Source organism: Pelophylax lessonae, assembly GCF_965119305.1.
Source record: "Pelophylax lessonae genome assembly, chromosome: 4".
NCBI lineage: Eukaryota > Metazoa > Chordata > Amphibia > Anura > Ranidae > Pelophylax > Pelophylax lessonae.
The window spans coordinates 298,919,673-298,945,179 of NC_138771.1; the positions used below are offsets into that span (position 1 = coordinate 298,919,673).

General features: G+C 43.5%; 1 protein-coding gene across 1 annotated transcript in view; it reads left to right on the forward strand.

The window, feature by feature from the left end:
- Positions 1 to 25,507, forward strand: part of LTA4H (leukotriene A4 hydrolase) — a 126,140-nt gene that overhangs the window by 83,903 nt on the left and 16,730 nt on the right. The window contains exons 10-17 of the mRNA XM_082255438.1: positions 6,542 to 6,612; positions 9,283 to 9,394; positions 13,568 to 13,712; positions 18,066 to 18,169; positions 18,283 to 18,353; positions 22,201 to 22,255; positions 22,337 to 22,432; positions 24,198 to 24,280. Coding sequence (XP_082111564.1) covers positions 6,542 to 6,612; positions 9,283 to 9,394; positions 13,568 to 13,712; positions 18,066 to 18,169; positions 18,283 to 18,353; positions 22,201 to 22,255; positions 22,337 to 22,432; positions 24,198 to 24,280 — 737 coding nt within the window. The remainder of the gene's footprint in view (positions 1 to 6,541; positions 6,613 to 9,282; positions 9,395 to 13,567; positions 13,713 to 18,065; positions 18,170 to 18,282; positions 18,354 to 22,200; positions 22,256 to 22,336; positions 22,433 to 24,197; positions 24,281 to 25,507) is intronic.

The window sequence follows — 25,507 nt, forward strand, 5'->3', positions numbered from 1 at the left end:
CTGAAGAAATGAGACACCCTTAGCGATCAAACCTAGGCCGTTTTATTTTCTCAGATGTGTATGCACATTAATCAGACAGAGCACAGCTGTAATTTTCACTGTTGATAGTGGCACCACAAGGGAGAAAATCCATATTAATAACGCCACGTTTTGTCCCAGAAAACACTTGCCATCACTTTACCTGCAGACGCAATTGTCACTGCTGACAGGGCTTCCATTAGTGTCACAGCCACACCACTGAGCTCTGAAGTAATGACGCAGATATGCCATCCCTTCGGAGTGCATGCGCCGATGAAGTCGCTGGCTGCATGCAGTGTGAATCTCGCCTAAACAGTGCAAGTTTAGGAGATATTCACTGTATCTACAGGCCAGGGACTGACTGGCAAGTTTTGGCCCGGGGGGGGGGGGGGGGGGGGAGTACAAACCAGAAGCCCATGGTGCAGTGACTCGGTCCCACTCCCCCTCCCCCCTCTTTCCTGATTCCTCCTGACCCCCATTCCAGGCTGAGGCTCTGCTCCAGGTACCATCTACTCATTACTCATAGGCCAAAACTGGGTTCCTAACCTGGCCAGCAGGGGGGCGGTTGGGGGGAGCTGGGACAGCTCGGTTGGGGCTTCAGAGGGGCATGGAACCTGCCTCTGCTCAGACACAATTTACACCATCCATGCTGAGGGGGGGGGGGGGGGGGAGGAGGCCTGCACTCTGTCCTTGTCCTTCAATCCACAAGTAGGTCAGCGGAAGGGACTTTTTACTTTTCTTCACCAGGAATCCTTTAGGCAAGTCTGTGGCAGAAGCAGTGCAGCCTTTTTACAAGACATCAGAGCAGCCCAGAGGGCAATTGCCCCTTGGCCCAGTCCTCCCCTGCCTACAGGTAAGCCTTCTACTTGTAGGTACAAATTTAGAAAAAGACTTGAGTTCCACTTTTAGTATTCAATAGGTTTTTATTAGGTTTCAAGTGCAAGTCAATATCATAACAGAAGGCAACAGGTAATTGACTGTCAAAAAGTGCAACATTACAGCATGGGTAAGGGATTCGGGGACGCAGCCCCTCGGGGAACCCACAATAAAAAAAAACATAGCCCACACCCGCAACCCGCCACCCACCATGCCCCGCACCGAGGCGGCCCAAGGCAGGCCCAGGGCCACCCCCCCCCCCCCCAGCGCCCCATAAAGGGAACACACTGCGCCAAGGCAGGGGAGAGGCGAACACCCGGGCCCCAACCCACCGCCCCACCATCGGGAACAGCGGTGCCACAGGAAGCGGTGTGCGGGAAAAAAAAAAAAAAAAAAAACCCCAAAGAAGTCCCCGGGGGGTTAACTCCGTCAGGTGTCCGAACCCCATAGGGAAAGAGGGAACACAAACAAAAAAAAAAAAAAAAAAACAACTTAGGAAAGAGAAGGAAACAGAGAAAGGTGGAAAAGAAAATGAAGAGGAAAGGTAGGGGGAAGGATTGATTGGCGTCCAGGTCGGATACGGGGGAGTGCTGTTGTCACGATTGTCCCCCAATTGTGAGCCTTTCAGGGAACATCTGTAAATCATCGAGGTCCCGCCAGATATCTGATCCAGGGATCCCATATCTTTTCAAATAGGGGTAGCTTATCTTGGAGGATGGCCACCATGCGCTCATTCACCATAATCCATGTCAGTTTTGCTTTAAGCAACTCAAACAATATCACCGGGGACCGCCATGAACGAGCTATGGCGATCTTGGCCGCCGTGAATATAAAGGTGACCAACCTCTTCGTAAATTTAGGGGTGTGTTCTATCGGCTTGCCTAACAATGCCTGCATAGGGGATTTGACCAAGCTGACACCCGTGAGCGAGTAAATAAAGTTGTATACTCGTATCCAGAACCGGCGGACCTTAGGGCAGGTCCACCAAATATGGAAGACCGTGCCCGCCTGGCCACAGCCCCTAAAACATAAAGGAGATGCTCCCCGGACTGCTGCTGCCAGCCGAACCGGGACCATATACCATCTGAGAAATACTTTATAATTCGCCTCTATTAGAGAGGTATTTATCAGAGACTTACAGTTCATGAGTGCCAGCTTGTTCCACTCCGCCCTATCTAGTTCCTCACCCAGATCCGCTTCCCACCGGGTCATATAAGGCAATTTGGTGTCGTCATCGAGTACCATAGTATATATCGTGGAAATATAACCCTTCTGCTTGTCTATGTTGTTACAAAGATACTCCATGGGGGTAGAGGTAGTCAAGTGGCAGAGGCTCTTCAGGGAAGAGGCATAGTGAAGGATCTGGGTATAGCGGAAAATCTCGCTCTCTGGCAGAGAATACTTGTCCCTTAGCACAGTTTTGGAGAGAACCCCTCTGCTGTCCAGTAGGTCAGCTAGGCGGAGAAGAGCTTTGTTGGTCCACCATGTAAATGCTTGGGGACAGAGGCCCGGAGGAAATCGAGGATTACCCAATAGAGGCGCCATAGGGGCATGGGGGGACCTGAAGCCGTGACGTTTCGTCAATCTGTTCCAGACATCTAATGACAGGGACAAAGTAGGACACAAAATTGCTGGGCGTTCCTTAGGCTGTAGCCACATCAGGTGTTCAATCGGTGTATTAGGGACATGGTAGGCCTCAAGCTGCATCCAGATAGGACGGGGTTCTTTAGAGTGAAATCTAACCAAGTGGGCGAGTTGGGCAGCATGGTAGTAAGTAAGGAGGTTAGGGACCCCCAAACCCCCCCTCAGTTTGGGTGCAAATAGGGTGCGTCTATTCACTCTGGGCTTCTTATCACCCCAAATATATTTCACAAGCGTATTCTGGAAGGTTTTTAGGTCTACCAAATTAACAGCAATTGCCAAGGTACGGAACAAGTATAGCAAACGTGGTAATATGTTCATCTTTATAGAGTGCAACCTGCCGAACCACGACGGGGGTTTAGTTGCCCATCTCGAGAGGTCCGTCGTCAAAGTTTTGTATAGGGGGGGGTAATTGCATGCATAAAGAGTGGCAATTGACGAAGTCAAATGAATGCCCAGATATGGTAAGGATCCCACCTGCCATTTGAAAGGAAAATTAGACGCGAGAGCAGTCACCGTGGAATCATCAAGAGTAAGATTCAGCGCTCGAGATTTGGTATGGTTAACCTTCAGTCCAGAGATCGTCGTAAAGGACCCCAGCACCTTAAGCAGATTGGGAATGGAGACCAGTGGGGTCGATAGGTACATGAGAATGTCATCAGCGAAGAGGGTGCATTTATGCACCACATCACCGCAGGGGATGCCCTGAATGCCATCATGCAGCCGTAGCTTGATTGCTAAGGGTTCCAGGGCAAGGATGAATAGGAGAGGAGACAGGGGGCAGCCCTGACGCGTGCCCCTGCGGATCTCCAAATATTCCGAGGCATAGCCTTTGATTGACAACTTCGCCACTGGTTCGCTATACAAAGTTCGCAGCAACCTGATAAAGGAGGGGCCGAAGCCAAAGCGCTCAAGCGTGAGCCAAAGGTATTCCCAGGATAGCGAATCGAAGGCTTTATGGAGATCGAGAGACAGCAGCATGCCCTTCCGCCTTCCCCCCCCATCCCAGTTCGACTGAAGTGCCGAAATAATATTGATAGCTCGACGGGTCTGATCCGATGCCTGTCTAGTAGGGACGAAGCCCACCTGGTCGGGATGAATATACTGGGCTAGGAAGGAATTCAGTCGTGTGGCCAGTATTTTGGTCATGATTTTTAGGTCCAAATTTATAAGGGAAATCGGGCGATAGTTCAAGCAGTCACCATGGTCCTTCCCAGGCTTGGGGATTACATTGATGAAGGCATTATTTTCGTAGCGAGGGATAGGGGAGCCACGCCTGATCGCATTAAAGTAGGAGCAGAGGTGAGGGGCAAGGATGTCTCCATATTTTTTATAATAATGACCCGAGAAGCCATCAGGGCCTGGGGCCTTAGAGGGATTGATGTGCTTAATAGCCATCAATACTTCAGGTTCAGTAAAGTCTCTATCCATGGTGTCACTGTGGTCAGCCGATAGTCGCGGAAGGGGAAGGTCGCGAAAGAAAACGTCAAACTGGGGACGCTGGAGAGGGGTTGGCGAGGAGTATAATTTAGCGTAGAAATGGTAGAATTCATTCACAATCAGTTGGGGGTCCTGGGTCCTATGGCCATTGCGAAGTCTCAGTTTTGGGAGTGCCGGGGTAAAAGGTCTGGGGTTCAATTTACGAGCCAGCAGGGTATGCGGCTTGTCTCCTAGAGTATAGTATCGGTTTTTCGACCACCGGAGGGACTTCTCCGCGCGCGTGGTCAAGCTCAGGTTAAGCATCAGTCTAGCAGAGTCAATTTTGTGGCGGATATCAATGTCCGGGCAACGTTTTTGTTCCCTTAGTAGGTCCCGAAGGTCCGTCTCCTGCTTAAGAATGTCCTGAGCACGTTCCCTTTTGTTCCTGGAGGCTATCTGAATAAGCTTACCTCTTATGGTAGCCTTATGGGCTGCCCATCTAACCGCCGGTGAAGTATCCTCAGTGGTATTATCCAGGAAGTATTGGGATATAGCGTTTTCTACCTCTCTGAAAATCGACGGGTCATTAAGCAGGGAGGCGTTAAGTCTCCAGGGAGCGGGCTTCGGCTTTGTCCAAAGGTCAGATACTGTCATCGCCACCGGCGAGTGATCCGACCATGGAGTCACTAAAATCTGGGACTTTAAAATAAACGGTAGGAGGGGAGACAGGGTAAGCAAATGGTCAATACGGGCATAGGTTTTATGAGCATGCGAATAGTGGGTAAAGTCTCTAGTGGTGGGGTGGTCATTGCGCCAAACGTCAACTAAGTCAAAGGAGTGCAGCAAGCGTGCCAACTTCACCCCCTGTTTGGGGACGTGCTTAAGGGACGAGCGGAGGGAGGACGACTTGTCCAAGATCTGATCCAAGGGGAGATTACTGTCACCCCCGAAGATGACATGGCCTGTTGCATGCGGCAGGATCACCTGAAGCATTTGTCGGAAGAAATCTAGTTGGCCCACGTTGGGGGCGTAATAGGAAACGAGGGTAACCTCATGTTCATTGATCCTGCCGTGCACCATGACATATCTACCTTCCTTATCTCGGATCACAGTCCTGGGTGTAAACGAGACCTTTTTCGCAAAACAGATAGCGACTCCCTTCTTTTTATCGGTGCTGTTGGAGAAATAGCAGGTGGGATACTTAGGGCTAAGATATTTAGGGGATGAGGAGTGGGCAAAATGGGTCTCCTGCAACAGGAGAACATCAAAACCCTGTTTTGAGTAAAACTGAAAAGCCTTTGTGCGTTTTACCGGTGCATTGAGACCTTGCACATTGTGTGTCAAAATTTTAAATGGGACTGGAGCTTGTCTCGTCATTGTAGCTCGACAGGTTGCACTCTTCGAAACAGACCGGGGGAGGACCCCCCTGTGGACCATAGACCCGGAGGGAAACTAGCTATTCTAGTAGGTACCGAGGGACCTGGACGCCAAGGGAAGACAAGGTTAGAAAAAGGAACGAAAAAGAGAATCAGAGAGAAAAGAAGAGGAGGAAAGGGGCCAGGAGAAGAGACTCCCACCCCGCCCCTCCCCCCCTCAGCATCAACGAGAGGGGGGGAGGGCAGTGTTACCGCCGACAAGGTCTGAAACGAACCTAAACAAGGCTGGTTGTGGGGTCCAGCTCCCCCATGAGTTCCACTTTTTAATGATTACCACACTTGGAGCTAAACTCCTGGCAGATACTGTTTACAAGGCAAATCATTATAACATAATTATAGTGTGTGTGTGTGTGTGTGTGTGTGTGTGTGTGTGTGTGTTTTTTTTCCCAAGATTGGTAATACCTGAATTTCACCTGACACTGGCCTTGTGCAGTCTACTTTACAGCAAATATCTTAGAGAATGAGAAGAATTGGCACAAGGAATCAATCTGGTGTGTTGCAGGGTAAGGAGCACACTGCCGGTAAAGACTGCAGGGTAATAGAGATGCTTATCGGTGTGCTGCTTTTTTCACTGTCCTGTCAGAGTGGGGGTAGGGAGGGTACCTGTAAGTGAAAGTGGAGCTGCAGCAGAACAAGGATAAATTCCATTCTCTGCTAGACAGAGTTGCATTGTGAAGCAGAGGTAAACCTCAGGACTGAATGGTCAGAAATACAAATCCTTTGGCAGGTAAAGCATCTCTCAAATACAGGGTATGTGTTATTCAGTGGTTTGCCTGGAGTTTAAATGTGAAGAAAAATGTAAAAAAAAAAAAGCAGCTTGTAAAGCTAAAATAAAATAAATTTGTAGACATTTAGTAAATTGGACAACGCTCACGTGGTAGTAAGTTGGGAAATGCATACAGTATGTATTATCGGGTGGTTATTATACCAGAGTATCATACCGCAGGCGCTCAGTCACTGAGTTTGTACACGAATGTTGCCTGGGGCAGCCTCATCAGACTGGTTTTTGTATGGAACCGGCCCCATAAAATGCTTTTTCCTGTTGAACATTTGATGTAGGAACATTTCTCAGCACGTGCAGATTTCAAGCAGTGTCCAGTATATGTCTGTTCCAGAGTATATTATTAGATCACCTTTTTCTAATTTTGTAGGTCATAGCACATGAAATTTCACACAGCTGGACAGGAAACTTGGTTACAAACAGAACCTGGGAAAACTTCTGGTATGTACAATGCTTTTATTCACTAATCTCCTTAAAAGGCTGGCTTTTATAACGAGTGAGAGATTTCAGATGGGAAAGAAGGCTGTGCAAATGTTCTTTTTACGTTGTAGGACCCATAGATCCACAGGTTGGAATTGGAGCACAGGTACATGAGTGATTTATACAAATAGAACTCTAGCCACCCAAACAGTTTCAGTGGCTTTGGGTTCAGTGCTCACCATTATTTTGTGTAACAGTTCTCATAAACGTCTTCCTGAGATTCCATTAGCTTTTGGGTTGAGAGATTTTATTGAGATGATGATCCGTATAAAAGATGTTCCCTCATTAGTGTCAGGTTTGTTTTACTTTTAGAAAGCTAGAATTTGCTATAACATTTATGGTCAAATAATGTTGGGCATTTCTTTTTGAAGAGTGTCAGTTGTGTAAGGCAGGTCACAGATAAGCTGCTTCTATCTCTATTGTGAGTAGGAAGGATTTTTTCATTAGTATCTGGGAATGGAGGGGGAGAGGTGTGGTGTGTGAGAATTGCTAGTATAGTAATAATAATTTGTTAGGGAGCAGTAATGAGGTGAATGACCACTGGTTACATAAAGTCTTACCTCAACCTTAAGCCTGGTATACACTAGGGATAGATTTATCGGTGGCCGATATGCACTTGCCCCGATATATCGGTATCGCCCCAGAACTGGTCGATATTACCGATAGTCAGGACTAGTCTCCCGGGAGTGTATCACAGCCATACACCCACCCACAGTAGCCCGGGGCCAGCCAGCCACCCACATCCACATGCCCTGTACCAGCCAGCCACAGGCACTGTACCAGCGAGCCAGGCAGCCACCCACAGGCACTGTGCCAGCCACCCACAGCCCCTGTGCCAGCCACCCACCACAAGGTGCCAGACAGCCAGCCGCCCACATGCCCTGTACCAGCCAGAGGCCCTGTGCCAGCCAGCCACCCACAGCCCCTGTGCCAGCTCCCACCACAGGGTGCCAGCCAGCCACCCACCACAGGGTGCCAGCAAGCCAGCCATTAATTATTAACCTCCCTGGCGGTATGATTCTGTCAGGAATTCTGTACCAAAAGCGGTACAATTGTTTTCATGGAAATTTGGCGTTATGTATTATAGGCCTACAATTCTTAGTAATTACTGACTTAAACCTGACGAAAACAAGAGTCTAGTAGACATCCCAGATGTGATAAATTTGAAACACAAACGCGTGAATTCTAATCAAATCAATAATATAATTTTATTATATAATATATATAATAAAATTATATTATTGATTCGATTATAATTCATGCGTTTTATTTATTTATATATATATATATATATATATATATATATATATATATATATATATATATATATATATATATATATATAATGTGTTTTGTGCAACGTTTTTTTTTTTTTTTTTAATTTCCCTCCCTAGTTCCGCTCCCATGCAGCATTGCTGCTGCAGGGAACGGAACTAGGAAGCCCTCCTACCGACAGACGAGCGGCGGAGATCTTGGCTGGCGGTCACAGCAATGAGAACTCATCGCTGGATCGCCAGGATAAGGTAAGAGACGCTCCGCTGCGCTGTCTGCATAGCTCTGCCATTCACCCCGAGCGTGACTCGGGGATACCGATAATAGCAGAAAATTCCTACCCCGAGTCACGCTCGGGTTTACCGCTAGCGGGGTTAAACAAAAATTAGCATGTTCAGTACCAGATTTGTGTCAAAAATTGTCTTTGTTTTAAAACTTTAAATGTACAAAATATCAGTCCATGTCGGCCAACACCGATATGTTATGACCAAAATATCGGTATCGTCCCTGAAAAAACCTGATCGGTCTATCCCTAGTACACACGATTTTGTTTTTTTCCTGTTCAACCCAGCAGGTTGAATGGAGAAAAACCTGTCCGCTTCAGTTGAAGCTGCTGTACTAATGATCTGACGTTAGTACAGCGATCTCCCCCCGCTGAGCTATTGTGTTCCGCCAGAACACCCTGATCAGTGCTCTCCGCCATTGACTGAGAGTGCTGATCGGGAGCTGGTCGATGCTGGTTATCCGGCATGCTCGTTCGATGGCAACTGGCCAAACAGCTGGTTGCTTTCGGACAGGGTGCCATGCACACAGGCCAAATGTTAGCTGTTGTGTTTTTTTTTAACTGGCCGATGTTGGCCAGCATTCAGCCCGTGTTTACGGGGCTTTAGTTTGTACAAACAGCCAATTCTGATTGGTTTTGGTCCGCTTTAAGTCTAGGTTCACACATTTGCAGGTGCAGGAATGCATGTATATCGCATGTTTCATGCATCTGCAGCCAAAACTCGCTGCTCTTTAGCAGATAACTGATAGTCCCGTTAATTCTTAATGGAATCCCCACGCACCAGATAATGCAGTGCACTTTTTAGTGCACAAAATCAGTTCAGTGCAACTGGCCTTTGGGTGTGTTTTGGGAATAGGGTTGGGGACTTTCTCCCCTCAGGTACAGGAAATGAATGGGCTGCTGTGCCCGTGCAAATGCAAAACATGGAGATGAACCCAGACTAAATGGGCAATTCTTTCATTTACTTTGATGTAAGATGAAGACTAAATCTTCATTATCTGTTTTTTTATGAGTGTTAGTTTGGTCAAATGCACTTATCTGTGTAGCCTTCTAAAGGGTATTTGCTTTATTTCAAGGTTAAATGAGGGCCACACTGTCTATCTAGAGCGGAGGATTGATGGACTTCTCTATGGGGAACAGTTTCGGCAGTTTAAAGCCTTGGGTGGTTGGAAAGAACTTCAAAATGCGGTACAGTAGAAATTTTACATGTCTTTAATAATTTAGTACAAATGATCATCACCTGAACAGAACACCTTTCATTAGACCTGACATTACTAAACTGAAATCTTCTTGTGACTGTGGATTAGTACACTTTGCTGGCTTTATTAATGGGACACTAGTCTGTGTGTATTTATTATAAGCTCATAACATATTAAAGGCAACTTTTGTAATGGTTTCCATAAAGAAATGAACGCTTACTGAAATGCTTACTGTAAAATGTTACTGGACCTGCACAGATTTTTAGGTTCTTTCTTGATTTCACTAGAAGCAGTCTGCCTTCTTGTTAAATACCTGATGTGATAAAATTCTAGTCACACAGACTACACTGAGTTTAGGCTGTCAGGCCTGACCTGTTAAGTTGATTGAAGTATAAACTGTCCAGTTAAGCTGGCCATAGATGGTTCAAATCTTGGCCAGTTCAGCAGGTACTGGCTGAGATTCGAACCATATATGGCATGCTGATGTAGTCCTATAATAGTAGTGGTAGTAATAATTATTACTATAATGCGAGTTACTCTTCCACGACCCAGTTCTCCCAGAGAGATGCATTTATTGAGACTTCACAAAAGTTAACAGAGGTACATACAAGATGGATAACAGGACATTTCTTTCACCTTCAGAGACCCCTGCTTCTCCTGTCATAACTTAGCCAAAACAACCCATTTCTAATGTACTTTTTTTTTTTTTTTTTCCTCATTGGTGACCAGGATAAGCAATTTGATTGGCCAGTTTTATTAGGCTTGGCTGCTCAAAGACCAGGCCCTATTTTGCAATTCGGCACAGCGTGACTTTAACGGACAATTGCACGGTTGTGCGACGCTGTACCCAAATTAAATTGACGCCCTTTTTTCCCCACAAACAGAGCTTTCTTTTGGTGGTATTTGATCACCTGTGCGTTTTTTTTTTTTTTGCGTGCTATAAACAAAAAAAGAGAGACAATTTTGAAAAAAATACAATATTTTTCACATTTTTTATATGAAATTCTCAAGAAAAAAAAATGTAAAAATCTAAATTTTTTAACATTTTAGGCCAATTTGTTTTCTGCTACCTATTTTTGTAAAAAAAAATCTCAATAAGCGTATTTTGATTGGTTTGCACAAAAGTTATTGCGTTTACTAACTACGGGAAAGATTTATGTCATTTTTTATTGTGTTTTTTTTTTTTTTTTCTTAACTACTACTAGTAATGGCGGCGATCTCGCCTCCTACAGGCACGCAGGCGAGCGACGTACCCCTACGTCACTTTGCCTGTAGGAGGCTGACTGCCGCAGTATATAGTCGTGCGGCGGTCGGCAAGTGGTTAAAATTAACATAGCACAGGGTCATTATCTGCCCCTTTTGATATGTTAAGGTCAACCTGGTTTGGTCAGTCTCTGTTCTGGTCAACAAGTCCCCTTTGAAATGCCCAATTAGATAAATATCTATTCCCAAATACCAATGTGGCCTTACCTTCCTTACTTTTGGATGTGTTAAATAGACTTGTCAATGGCCTGTCCCATATGCCTGAGTATGTGAACCCATCACACACTATATGTATGCACATATTATAATATATGTATGTGTGTGTATAGATGCCCATAAAATGTACTACAGCTGATTGTACCCAAATTGATCGATCAGTCAACTTAGGTACAACCAGCCTGTCAGATTTTTTTCATGTGATTATTGCTAGTGGCTATTAAAGCCGCTAGCAGTAATCACTGTGTTCTTCAGGTGGGGATGGCTTCCCCCACAGGAAGAACACAATGGCTCCGCAGGAGGGGTTCCCACTTCAACACTGTCCCGAGGTTCCAGGAAAGAAAATTGCTCCACCTATGGCCGGCTTAAATCAATGCACAGCTATTTTTGTAAAGCTGTGTCTACATCAATCACCCAGTCATTAGTCTTCATGTTTTACTTTGCTCTTTCATGTGACTGGATATTCAGATTGCACACAACTTTTCATATTTTATTTTTTTCTAAGCTAAGTGAACATTCATGTTAAAAAGTAAACAATGGGTTATAACCCCTGTCCAGATGTTTTTTTTTTTTTTGCCATCTTTGTCCCATTGCAGATATTTCCCTTCACTTCCTGTCCCATAGACAAAAAGCAAGTGAGAGAAAATCCCTGCAAATTAACCACTTGCTGACCGCCGCAAGTACATATACTGCGGCGGTCAGCCCCTCGCAGGCAAAGTGACGTATCGGTACGTCACTAGCCTGTGAGGCTCTGGGGAGCGAGCGCGCGCCGCCGGATGCGCGCTCCCGCTCCCCCGCGCGAGTGACCGGCGGACCCGATGTCCGCCGGTCACTCACCATCGTCCGTTAGAGCGGGAGAAAGGCAGGCGGCTAATGTAAACAAAGCCGCCTGTCATTCTCCCCTGTGTAAGAAAAGTGATCATACGGTTCTACTATGTAGGACCATTGATCACTGTTCCTACACCTCAAGCCACAGCCAATCACAGTTAGAATCACGCCCCTAGGGACACACTTTAACCCCTCCCTCTCCAAAAAAGTTAACCCCTTCACTGCCAGTGTCATTTTGCAGTAACAGTGCTTATGTATAGCACTGATTACTGTAGTATTGTCACTGGTAACCCCAAAAGTGTCAAAAATGTCAGTCAAGGGTCCGATCTGTCCGCCGCAATGTCGCAGTAGCGCAAAATAAAAAATCGCAGATCGCCGCCATTACGCGTTTAAAAAAAAAAAAAATGACAAAAATCTTTCCCTTAGTTAGTAAACGCAATAACTTTTGCGCAAACCAATTAAAATACGCTTTTTGCGATTTTTTTTTTTTTTTTTTTTTTTTTTTTTTTTTTTTTTCCCAAAAATATGTAGCATAAAACAAATTGGCCTAAATGTTAAATTTAGATTTTTACATTTTTTTTTTTTTTTTTTTTTTGGAATTTCATATAAAAAAATTTGAAAAATATTGTTATTTTTGCAAAATTTACGCTCTTTTTTTTTTTTGTTGTTTATAGCGCATGATCAAAAAATCGCACAGGTGATCAAATACCACCAAAAGAAAGCTCTGTTTGTGGGAAAAAAGGACGTCAAATTTGTTTAGGTACAGTGTCGCACGACCGTGCAATTGTCCGTTAAAGTCACGCAGTGCCGAATTGCAAAATAGGCCCTGGTCAGGAAGGGGGTAAAATCTTCCGGGGCTTAAGTGGTTAAGGGAATTATTTGGGGACCCCCAGGTCATCAGAACTAGTGTCCCCATTGGAAGATTTCCCCTCTATTACTTTTCTGGGGACAACACAAAATCTGGGCTTTTACTTTTCACTTTCAATTATAATGGTAAACCGAACAAATGAATCTCCCTAAAGCCCCGTACACACGATCAGATTATCGAACGATCTGTCGTCCGTTTTTTGTGGCATGCTAGTCTGATGTGGAAAATGAAAAGGTTATTTTCATATGAATTTTCCTGTACGACAGAATTCTACTTCAGAAGTGATGTCATGTGCTGGATTGTTTTGTATGTGTTCTTTCGTCTCTGAGCATGCCAAGTCTTGCTCTTAAGATTTTTTTCCGTCAAAATCTATACTAATGAGACGAAAATCGGACGTTGTTTTGACGGACGACAAAAATTATATAGCCTGCTCACCAGGATTTTGTCAGCCGAAAAGTCGGAGTCTGCTGTCGAAAGCCCTATACTAACAATCCGAAAATCGACATATCGGTCGTCGGACGAATTTTCCCTACAGATTTTCTTATCGTGTGTACGGGCCTTTATGGGGGGCACAGACAGCAATAAAAACTGACAGATGTTTTAATCCCTCTCCACTCTATCCCAATAAAAAAAAAAAAAAAAGGTTTTGCCTTTAGTTATACTTTAACACAAGATTTGTAAAACATTAACCATTATACTTGCTTTTGACTATCGCATAAGTCTTAACCATAAAAAATAAAAAAGACAGTTTCTGTTTGAGCCTCATGGTTTTTACAATTTGACAAGTTGCTGGAGGTAGATGTAAGCCTATACTGTGCAAATTTTTTTGTTTTGTTTACTTTAGCATCATTGTCTGGTATTAAAATAAAAGAAATTCTAGTCAACTAATCTAATGTTCCACAATTTGTAATGCTATGTTGTTTCTTTCTTAGAATCACAATTGTTTTTCAGTAATAGTTTCATGCTATCTTTATTTGTTGGTAATAGATTAACACCTTTGGGGCCAGCAATCCTCTTACAAATCTCGTCCCTAATCTGCATGAGGTGGATGTGGATGCAGCCTTTTCCTCTGTCCCTTATGAAAAAGGGTTTGCTTTCCTATTCTATCTTGAACAGCTTCTGGGAGGACCAGGTTTGTACCTTTCTTTGCTTTCTATACTTTGAATTCTGGTGGAATCGTGTGGGTTCGGTCTTCTGTTGTATGATTCTTGGGACAACTGAGTTATTCTTAGAGGCAAATGGTACCGGTGTGCCAATGACTGTCAGGATTTGCATGCAGCAAATACCTGGGTGTGGATGGGGTTTCCTTTGCACAAATAATTATCCGTTTCACATCCTACAATGCAGATATTAGGTACCTGCTTGTACTTGTAAAAAAAAAAAAACAGAATTAACTTTTATAAAGTGGGTGTTTTTATTGGCAATAGAGAAGGGTGTCTAAGACAAAACACATCTTAGAAAAAGATGATCTAGCCATTTCAGTAGTGGCAGGACTACCAGGGTCGCAGCAGTGGCACTTACAACCGGGCCATGGCATTCTGCCACTGTAGGGGTGACCCAAGTCCCGGCATCTGCTCCTGTGCCTCTGGCTGTCAGTACCCTAACCATTGGCGGGGGGGGGGGCGTATAAGCGATCCGCAGCTCTGATGTGCCTGTGGTATCTCCCCCTGGCTAGCAGTTCACTTCCCTGTGTACAGTGGAGAGGGGAGGGGCCTCTTACCCAGGCAGGTATCGTCTTCAGTGTACAAGTGAGTCACTCTGCTTGTGCACTTAAAGTGGTTGTATGCTTGAAATGGAACTAGAGTTGGATGCAGAAACAAATGTTAACTCCTGCTCCAGTGCAAGGGAAGCATCATAACTCTGAAGTTGAGTAGTGTGTGGATCTTCGGCAAAGCAAATTTTTTTTTTTTGAGATTTTGCTATGGTCTGGTCTCCAACATAGCTATGTGTTTTGCTTACGTCTATCTAGCACAGTTACTGTGCAGTAAAAGCAAGGCAGCTCAGACCTCTGCAGTGTACAAATGTGCTTTTACTATACAAAAATACTGTACATACAAAACTATAATATTAGGAATACAGTACAAGACTGACAGATATATCAAGCAAGTTGCCTAGCAAATAAGCAGAAACTATGGTCTGTAACAGTACACTTACAATTACACTCAAGTTACTTAACTTTAAAAAAAAAAAAAAAAACCTTATTTAACTCTGGTTACTGTGTGTTTGTGATCTCCATTGACAACGATGACTTCTTTTTCAGTTGCTGGAAATCAGGTGAGTCTTTAGGTATCTTCTGGCTGGTTACAGACTGTCTTTGGCTGCTCTGTGCAAAGGAGGATCTAGGCTGCTCTGTGCAAAACCACTGCACAGAGGTGGTAAGTATAATATGTTTGTTATTTTAAGGCCTCATGCACACTGGATATTATCAAAACGCCAGTAGAAAGCTGTAGAAGGAGTTTTTCAGCTTTTTGCAGTAGCATTTTTCAGCGTTTTTCTTTTTCAGCTGTAGCATTTTTTTTTAGCAAAGCTCTGCTCCCACAAAAGGTTATGGCTCAAAAATGTTGATAAACGCCAAATAGCCATGTTTTTCAACTTTTTTTTTTTTTCTTTTATCAAGCTGAAAAACTCCTCTCAAAACCCACTAGTTCTGGGGGGGGGGGGGGGTTCCAGCCAAAAACACCCCTGATAACAGCCTATGTGTGCATGGACACATGAGATACACATGCTGGGGAGTTTACTGGCTGCAGAAAAAAATGTCTGACACCCAAAACCACAGCAGTAAAAACACCCAGTGTGCATGAGGCCTAAGAGAAAAAAAGAGATTGTACAATCACTTTAAGAGTGAAGCTGATACCTGCCCAGGTCATAGGCCCCTCCCCTCTGTACACGGGTAAGTGAACTGCTAAAAGGAGGGAGAGCCCACCGGCACCACAGGGCTGCCGGTTAACCCCCCTAATGCTTAGTCAACTGTCAGCCAGAGGTGCAGGGGGAGATGATGCTGCAGGCACCACAGAGTTGCTGATCAAGTGAGGTCCATGGGATGATCTACTGGAAGTTCACTGTTGTGTGTATTGGGGAAGTGTGTGTGTGTGTGTGTGTGTGTGGGGTGTGGGGGGAGTCAGGGGATGATTGGAAGAGGGGGGTATGGAGATGTGCTGGGGGCTTGGAGGTGCACATCAAGTGGGTACAGAGCACACACGTGTTTGGCCTCTTTCACGTAGCCGGACCAATTTGGGTCTGCCTGTCAGCCCTGTGTGAAAGGGTGTGGGGGGGGCCAAGGTCGCTTTCTGCAGTGTACAATGGTGTGCTGAACTGATACAGAGGATGCTGGAAGGTACAGAGGTGTGTGTGTACGGAGGTGTGAGGGGTGCAGAGATGTGCGGCAGAGTACATAGATGTGGGGGGGGTGTTGAGGTTTTCTAGGGAATACAGAGGATGCTGGGAGGTGCAGAGGTGTGTGTGTGTGTGTGTGTGTGTGTGTGTGTGGGGGGGGGGGGGGTTACAAAGGCTTGCTGGGCATATGGAAGCAAACTTAATAAAGCATATTCCAGGAGAGGAACGCGGTATATGGGGGGTGCAGAGGTGTGCTGGGGGGGGGGTACGGAGGATGCTAGGAGGTGCAGAGGGGTGTGTAGGAGGTGCAACAATGTGAAAAGGGGTACAGTGGTTAATTGGGAGGTACAGAGATGTGCAGGGGGTTTAGAGACATGCTGAGGGGTATAAAGGCATTCTGGGGGTTGTAGAGATGTGCAAAGGGGTATGTCATTAGATAGTTTTTGTAGAACCACCTGCATTTTAAAGGGCCCACCCCTAATTAAGATACATTCTCAGCCTACAATGGTGGGCTGAACACAAAAAAAGGTGTCCCTGAATTTTTTTTGGAAAGGTTGGAGACTATGCAGGAAGGGGTCCTGCTGTGGGACTGCAATAAAGGATGGGAGTAAAGGGCCCTAGATCAGTGGCAAGCGCCCCGGGGGTGGGGTCAGGGGTGGGCCCTTCATGGTTTCTTGCACGGGGGCCCTGAAGGTTCTGCACACGTCCTGCACACGTTTCAAAAATAGTTTTAGCCCTGAAGATTACATACAACCCGTAAACATATATTTTATTGAAAGCAGGCACCCTAGAGAATAAAATATTGGAAGTTCTCTTTTTTTTTTCTTTTCAACGCGATATTACCACAAAGGTCTAGGAAACGCAACATTTCAGTAAAAAATCCATTTAAATTTCATTTTAGGGCACACAAACGCATTACATGACCCACTTTCTAGGAAAATATAAAAGACGAGGTTGCACAGAGTAAATAGATACCCAACATGTCAAAACTTAAATTTGCGTGCATCTGCGAAATGGTGATAAACTTCAGTACTGTATATTTTCCATTGGCAAGCCCCTTCTAGTTTATCAGTTTGTGAAAGAGGAGGTCTGGTGGTCAGTTTGCTCTCACCCCAGTTTGCATGCCAATATGTAACCTGTATATCGCAATTGATGTTTTAATCTGTAGGAGACCCTGCATATATGTGGGGGGAGGGGGGTCTCAAAAATGTTTTGGGAGGAGGATTTTATGTGGTTGGATGTAACTTTAATTTAACCAGGGGTACTGGCAGGTGGACACAGAAGGAATATCAAACACATCACTTTCTGGGTTAGCAACAAGTGCAGGAGGAGAGCGGACATGAGTCCGCTCAGCTCCCTCCCCCCCCCCTACCTGGAAGCACCCACCATGCTGGCCCTGGGGCTATAGATGGGCAAGCAGAGCCCCAGGATACATGGCAGGGAGGAGGGCACGTTAATAGGGGGAACAGGTGGAAGCGATTGGGTGGCAGCGCAGCTGCTGGAATGCTTCCACCTGACATGCAGGAGTCTGCTTGTCGGATATACACACAGACCCGGTGGCTGCAATGTGTGTGTATAAAACCTCCCTGCTGGCAGCGAAAGGGTTAAAGATTTAATAAAAAAATGAAATAAAAAAGAAGACCAAAAACACCTACTGACAGGTTAAAAGTGCATCCAAGCTGTTCTGCTGTCCTAGCAGTGCCAAAGCTTGCCCATTCCCTCCCTGCATCCACATGTTTCTGTTGGCCAGTGAGACATCACATCAACGTAATGGGTGGCACAGGTTCTGACACTACAAGGAAGCTTTGCGTATCAGAAACGCCTGGCATTCAGGCAGAGGGGGCCACTGAAACCTGCTTCAGGAATGCACAGCCACCTCTAGGTGCCTTCAATTTGTTCCGATCAGCAGCCTTTTATTGTGGCGATAAAGCTGGCCATCACTTTATTCAAAGTTTCAAACCACTGATCTGTCTCACTGCAGCCTTCTGATAGCAGTGAGGTGGCACAGTGGAGAATGACCTGGAGAAATCTTTAGCCATGTCTGGAGGTGAAGTGTTTAAAGGTCTGTAATCTGTCTGGCGTTTTTGTGTAATATCATTCTACAGTATATACTATAGATAGCCTAGCATGAAGAATTGTGTTTGTTTTCTAGAGGTGTTCCTGGGTTTCCTAAAAACGTACATACAGGTGCATGCATACAAGAGTGTAACTACAGATGAATGGAAGAACTTCTTGTATTCATATTTCAAAAACAAGGTAACACAATCTTATCTTTAATTTCCAGTAACCTCAAACGTTAGTGGTTTGTTTTTGTGTTTTATATGTGTGTGTCTTTTTTTTAATCTGGTTATTTACTACTCTTCATGTAGGTGGACATTCTTGACAAAGTTGATTGGAACGGATGGATGCATACACCTGGTTTGCCACCAGTGCAACCAATGTAAGATTCTCAACAAAACCTAATAAATGTGAAATACTAAAAAAATTCCATTCCCCTCCAGTTACATAATCTGCTTAAAAGAGAAGTGTTTTTTTTTTTTTTTTTAATTTACCGGTATTTATTTTTTTGCAAAATACTTGCCTAGGAGGATGCAGCATTGGCCCCTCACTGGCTCTAGGACGGATAAGGGAGCAATCAAAGAGCACCGATCACTCGGTTCTCAGATCTCCCCAAGCAGAGAGCTGGTGACTGCCAGTCACCGCTCTCTGCTCTGCCCCTCCTCCCTGCCTTCTCAAGCTCACTGGAGCACTGGGCTGTGGAGGGGCCATGTTCCTCAGGAATAAAGCCAAAACAAGCTTTGGCTTTACTTCTCTAAGTTGTATACCTGAGACCTCGGTGAGCCACACATGACATGGGTAAACATTTTAAAAAAAACTTTTGACAAAACCCCAATACGATTATAAATTAGATGTATAGTTGGCAAACAGCCTTTATCCTTGATAGCATGGCTTTTGCAATGTCTAGTTAAAAATGTACCTGCATATGTCTGTTATGACATATGTTGTATGCATTACAATCTCCTTTAAATTTACTAAAACTATGCAATATGAGGACCTACTTTAAACTATCTATTTAGTGTGTATTCAATGCACAGGCCCTTACATGACATTGTACAATCAGATTGTAACCTGTATGGTGACCCTTACAGTAGTATTTAAAGCCTACCTATCACATATTAAGGTTGACTTTCTAAAGGCTGTTAACTTTGAAAAAATAAAAAAAAGTAAGCCTGTGTTCACCTTTACTACCAATCGTGAAAGGGAAATTAGAAAACCTGTTGGCACCACCTTACTCGACAAACACAGATTTTCCCATAGACTTTTGAAGAAGCCAGTCACAAATGTTCTAGGCCACACAGTACCTGCACTCCAACCCGAGGTGGAACTGTTCAGCTGCAGATTAAACCAGCCAGATTATGGATCTCTCCATCCATACAGTTTAGTGAGGATGTGGGAATTCAGTCCTGTGGGTCTCAGTGGGAGAAGTCTAAAACATGTATGGCCAGCCTAACGGTTAAGGCCTCATACACACTGGCAGTGAAATCAGGAGTTTGACTCCCCATCTTAAAGATGGCATGTAGCCGCTCAGGGCTGTTGACATGTTTAGCAAAAAACGTATACCTCCTATCGTGTTTGTCTGGCAGTGTTCGTTTTGTGATGATTTTTCTGGCTTTCCGCGTTCAATCAAACTTAGAATTATTCAGTGTAGAAATGAGGCTGTCAATACTGATTTGTTTCTATAGGTCATTTTAATTAGGACACCCTGTGTCTGCTCCCAATCTGCATTCTAATTCTGAGTCAGGGTATCTAAGCCCATGAGGAAAAATTTAATATATTGCAGCTTACCATTCCCTAGATGTGGTGACTGCATTTGTTTTTTTATCTCTGGTCTTTGTCTTTCATTTTACCTGGTGATCTTGCCAGTACCACAACCTGTGCAAAGGAGATTACCCTTACTAATAATAGTGTATCTTTGGAGGGGAAGTGGTGCCCTTTAGGACAGTAAGCGTTTTGGATCACCTCCCTTTCCTCTCTCATATTCCCCATATTAAAGGTGGGAGGGTGTTCTGTAGTCTACAGAGGTAGTTGATAACAATGCTAACTGATTGCAAACTTTCAGTGGTATATATACCAAACCAAAAGTGTCCAAATAAAAGTTCATTGTTGGGGATTTACAAACACGTTTAAGCTGGCCATACATTATACAATTTTCTTGTACAATTTTCCTTTAGATTTACCAAAACCATAAAATATGGGGTCAAACCTAAACACATTCAATTTGTGTGGAACCAGGCAAGCGTTTGCATTACATAGTTGAAGATAAATCTAAAGGGAATTTAATAGGAAATTTGTATAATGTATGGGCAGCCTTAGACTTCACTGGCTACATGCTTGTTCAAGGTCAGTGAGTCGCTAGGTAGATCAGGGATGAGGTTGACCACCTCAGTTTGTGCACCTTTAAAAAAAAATGGTCAGTAATGGCTTTAGTTTTTCTCGTCTGACTCAGCTTGTTCAATCAATAAAGCTTTGATAATAAAACCTAGAAGCTGATTGGTTTCTATGCAGAGTTGCACCACAGTCTGTGTGCAGCGGTTTTAATAAATCCCCCTCATTTAGTGAATTTTGATCAAGTCAATCATCAGATTAGGACAGGCAGGAAGATTTTTGCAGTTGCTTTTTCGGTATTCTTGCAGCCGCTGCTAGCAGCTGTCAGAATACAACAGCCCTAGGCTGAACAAAAGAAATCTTAACTGTGTATGGCCAGGTTTAGATTGGCAGATATCTATCCATCCACAGCCACACTGGAATTTGCATATTTTGCAAATAACTAGCTCATCAGCAAACAGGCAATCGTTCTATCCCTTAGTCTTTAGGGTCGACTAGGTAAACAAGGAAGTATTTACACTGTTCATGTGTGTTACTGCACATGCCAAGGTGTCACTGGCCTCCATATATAGTTTCCATTTTCCTTCCACTCTAAACTGCAGCAGATAGATATGAACCAGCCCCATAAAAAAGAATGGGGTTTCTACTTGTCTGTTTTTTCTGCATGAAAGTGCGGTATAAGGCTTCATGTACACTGCTACTTGTAAACGGACGTTTTTGAGCAGTTGGGCATTTTTTCAGAAGCCACTGAACCCTCCTCTATGTTATCTTATCTGTCCATGTACACTGGGTCGTTTACAGTCATTTAGAGGCAGTTGAGTTCAGTGTTGTTTTTTGGAAAGCAATTATTTGCGTTCAGGATGTTCAGAACGTGTGTTTACCGACGTTTCAAACGCAAAACGCGACTGAATGCGATCAGCCGCGTTTGGCGCTCGCGTTTTTCCATTTTAAAGGGGAATGATTTTCTGACCTCTAAAAACGGATCTGAGCGCAAACGCCCGCTAAACACCCGCTAAACGCGGCTGCAAACGCGACACAATGGACGTTTTAAACGTCCGTTAAATTCCAGCGTTCAAAGGACTTTTTACAACGTCCCGTGTACATGTAGCCTAAGTGTGTACAATTCACGTTTTTTCCAAGCTGGAAAGTTCTGGTGAAAATTAACCCTTTAAAAGTTGTATGTGCTAATCATCCCTGGATCCAGCCTTATTCCTAAGGCCCTTATAAGCTAAAACTAATGCCAGAAAAATGCTCTTGATAGCGTTTTTGTGCCAGCAGCATTAAGGCTCCATGCACCCTTGCTTAAAAAACGCTGCTTCTACAGGAGATTTGTGTTCTGTCTGTAGAAGCAGCTCAATGTTATTATGTGTCCATGCACATTAGGACGATTACAGACATATTTTAAGCTTAACGTTTTAGAGGAAGGAAAAAAAAAAGCCTTCTGGGTTGCGTTCCTTATTGGAGCTTTCTGGTAGAAAAAAACAACCTAAACTATGTACAAAAAATGCTCTATATGAGCGTTTTTGTTTAAGTTCAGTGTGCATGGAGCCTAAGGAGCAGTAAGCTTTCAGCATTTTTTTTTTTTTTCTGCTGGCAAATCGCTCCCAAAAAAGCAAAAAAAAAAAAGTTTTTTTTCTGCTCCTAGCAGCTGAAAGCTTAAAAAACACTTCTAGACTAAAATAGTGTGCACGGACACAAAAGATAACTTCTAGAAGCAGAAAAAAATGCTCAAAAGCTGCTGCTAGGAGCATTTTTTTAAGCTAGTGTGCATGTAGCCTCAACGTATTCACCATTTATTTATTTCATTTATATTTGCTGTCATGGTTTTGCTCTTAAGGTAGGTTAGACAGCCCACTTGAAGTGTTGGTTTTTTTTTTTTTTTTTTTTTTTTTTTTACCTAGGTATGATATGACCCTGGCTAATGCTTGTATTGCACTCTGCAACAGATGGGTTGAGGTAAGTGGCATACACTTAGCATATTTGTCTTGTTGCTACAATACCATTTTATATATAACATGCAATCTGATGTGTTTCTAGGCCAAGGAGAGTGATCTGAACTCATTCACAGCAGCAGATGTGAAAGAATTATCATCCCATCAGCAAATTGAGCTCCTGACTCTCTTGCTCCTTAAGGTAATTGCTGCTGGTTTGTTGCATTCTAGGATTACCCGTTAGAACTGTCATGGTTTATTATGCAAAATGAACTGTATGCTTCCCATTCTCAATTAATTTGTCTTTTGATGGGAACAATGAGCCCCTGGTTTTATTGTAAGAGGATAGATAAGAGTTAGATAAGCAAATGCACAGAACACAGTTGTAGTTACTCTTGTTCTAGCAATATTATTATGCTAATGTTTCCTACTGCATTGGTCACTCAAGGAGCCATTCCATATAACTCCAGCAACTTTGTATCAGCTACATACTAGGTTTGTTTCATTTCCTTTTGTGATTTTGTAGCTAGCTTTAATACTTTTCTATACAGCTACTAATTACTGGTGTGCCATAATCAATAGATGCTGCAGTGGATAATCTGATTAGCCACTGAAGTTGACAATTTGTTTAGCTAGCTTCAAAGAAGTCAATAACTCAGTGACAAAGCTACAAATCTATGTGACTTTTCCCAGCACTAAAATCAAGGGGAGCAACTCTGTAGCTGCTATGAAGTCATTCTTGTAACACGGCCCTGAAGCATACTTAAAATCAGACCATGCAGAAAATGGGTAATGAAATGTGTTTGAAGACTGGAATTGATAATTACTAGAAGAGATTTTCCAGCATTAAACATTAAATCATACAGCCTTAGTATGCAAAGCACTGAGTGCGGTAATCCGTAGCCATCAGAATTTACTTTGCTGGCGATAGACCAGTACAAGAGGTACTCTGACTGTACTGAATAAATCATATTCAGGAAATGCCATGTCAAAGAGAAAACACAAGTGTCTGAAAAATAACACTGGTCTAAAACCCCATTAAAGGTTAGGAGACAAGGAGCTTAACCTATTCGAAACTTGGTGGCATAGCTACATAGGGGGTGCGGACTCCCCTATGATGACACCCCCCAGAGGGGTGACATTTAGGGCAGGATTGTCTCCATCGCTGTCACTAGGAGTGGAGAGCAAGAGGCAGAACACTTCTGTACACACAGCAGGAGACAGAGCAGTGCTGAAAAGAGGGCGAGAGCTGCTGAAGTTAACTTTCTAAGTTAACCGGGAAGTGATTGGTTGCTAGGTGGTCTTAGCAAACAATCACCAGCTTGTTAATATGAAAAATTAACTCCAGCAACTCCCGTTACCTTTATTTAGCGCTGCTGTCTCTTGCTCTGGGTGCCCAAGTAAGGTAGGCAGGAGCAGAGCTGCGGAGGTTGTGTAATGTGAAGGCGGGGAATAGCTGCAAGTGGCTGTGTAATGTGCATGGAGCGGTTCTGTAAAGAGGTCCAGAGGTGCGGGGGCTGTGTAATGTAAAGAGGTGCTAGAGCTGCACTGGGACTTTGATCTGGAGGAGTCCTGCATGCTGCATCTTTGGCGCACTTTAAGAAAGCAGGAAAAACAATTATTGGGGGGGGGGGGGGGGTGGTGACACCATGTTTTACTGCACCAGATGACACCACTGTAGTATCTCACACATACTCCATTAAATAGAATGATTGTATGATGACACATTTTAAAAATCAAGGTCAAATTACTAGGGTTTGGCAGGTATTCTGAGATACGTTTCCTTCCAATAACGTTCTATGTTCAGTTTACAAGCCTAAACATTGCATATTCTTTCCCATGTTTTTCTAGAATTTGCTCCAACTTCTTGACCAGAGTGAAAAAAAAAAATCATGTAATACTTTGTATAAGAATAAAAATCTAAATCTGAGGTGCAGAGAATTCCATCTTTTTATTTTTCGGTTTAGGATCCCTTGCCCATATCCCATGTGAAGCGCATGCAGGAGGTATACAACTTCAATGCTGTAAAGAACTCAGAAATTCTCTTTAGGTAAGACTTGGCCTGATTAACATGACCGATAAGAATGATGCAGAAGTGCAAGCTCTGTTTACTGGTGGCACTGCTGTACTAATTCATGACACTGCAATTGGTGTGAATGAAAAGAAGAAATATTTCATAACTAAGGTTCATTAGTTATAACTGAGTTTGATTTAATCATTACAAAGCCGTATTTTGTGTGCAAATTTGAGGTATTACACGGGGTGGGGGGCTATATATTTTGTCACAAGCTTTCGTCTAGGCTGCAAGAATTTTCCTTGTACTATCTATAGTACTCTAACTTCGTATAATCCTCCATTCCATCTAGTAGCCAAAAAGCTTTCTTTTCTGAAATACCTCAATAAGAAAAAATATATCGCATTTTGGCCGTTAGAGAAAATACAGGCTAAATGTGTGTAGCTTGGGTGAATGCTAGTGACATTTGTCCAAATATTCTATAACTAGACCGGGCAGAGTACATAGAAAGTTTTGAGGTGACATGTATATTTGTATCTGTCTTCTATTGCCATCTATCCATTGGGATATTTCATAAGCTGCTATGTAGCTTATTTCTCTGTATGTCAGGCAGTGCAAGTAGTACGCTTGCTGAGTGATGAGCTACCTAGAAGGTTATAGTGTGTTTAGCCAGGCTGAACTGACCCATAGAGAGAAGGAACACAACTAAGCAGGAAGTACAGAATGTATATACAGTATATTTTTTAAAAACTATAAAAAGATACCCATTTTGTTACCACTAAAGAGTGATGAGATTGCATTTAGTATATCTTCAGTTGAAACTGGCCAAAACGGTTTTCCAACTGGTTGGAAATAATCACTCTTTAGTGGGTTCCAGTTATCAATTAGCAACATAACAATTAAGGTGTCAGTTGTTCTTCAAAGCTTCAGTGTATTACAATTAATAACTGATCGTCGTAAAAACAAAGCTGCAATAAATTATTGAGCAAAAAAAGGGGTTCCCCTTGTGGGATTTTATAGGCACATAAAATATAATATATATGAAAATATATGAAAAGGTAATTGAAAAAATATTATTTTATTATAAACACAGAAATATAATAATTAAAAACAGTACAGGCAAGTAGAGAGACAGGTAAATCAACCACAGTAGTCTGAACTGACACCTGGGTGTCAGTTCAGACTACTGTGGTTGATTTTCAATTACCTTTTCATATATATTATATTTTATGTGCCTATAAAATCCCACAAGGGGAACCCCAT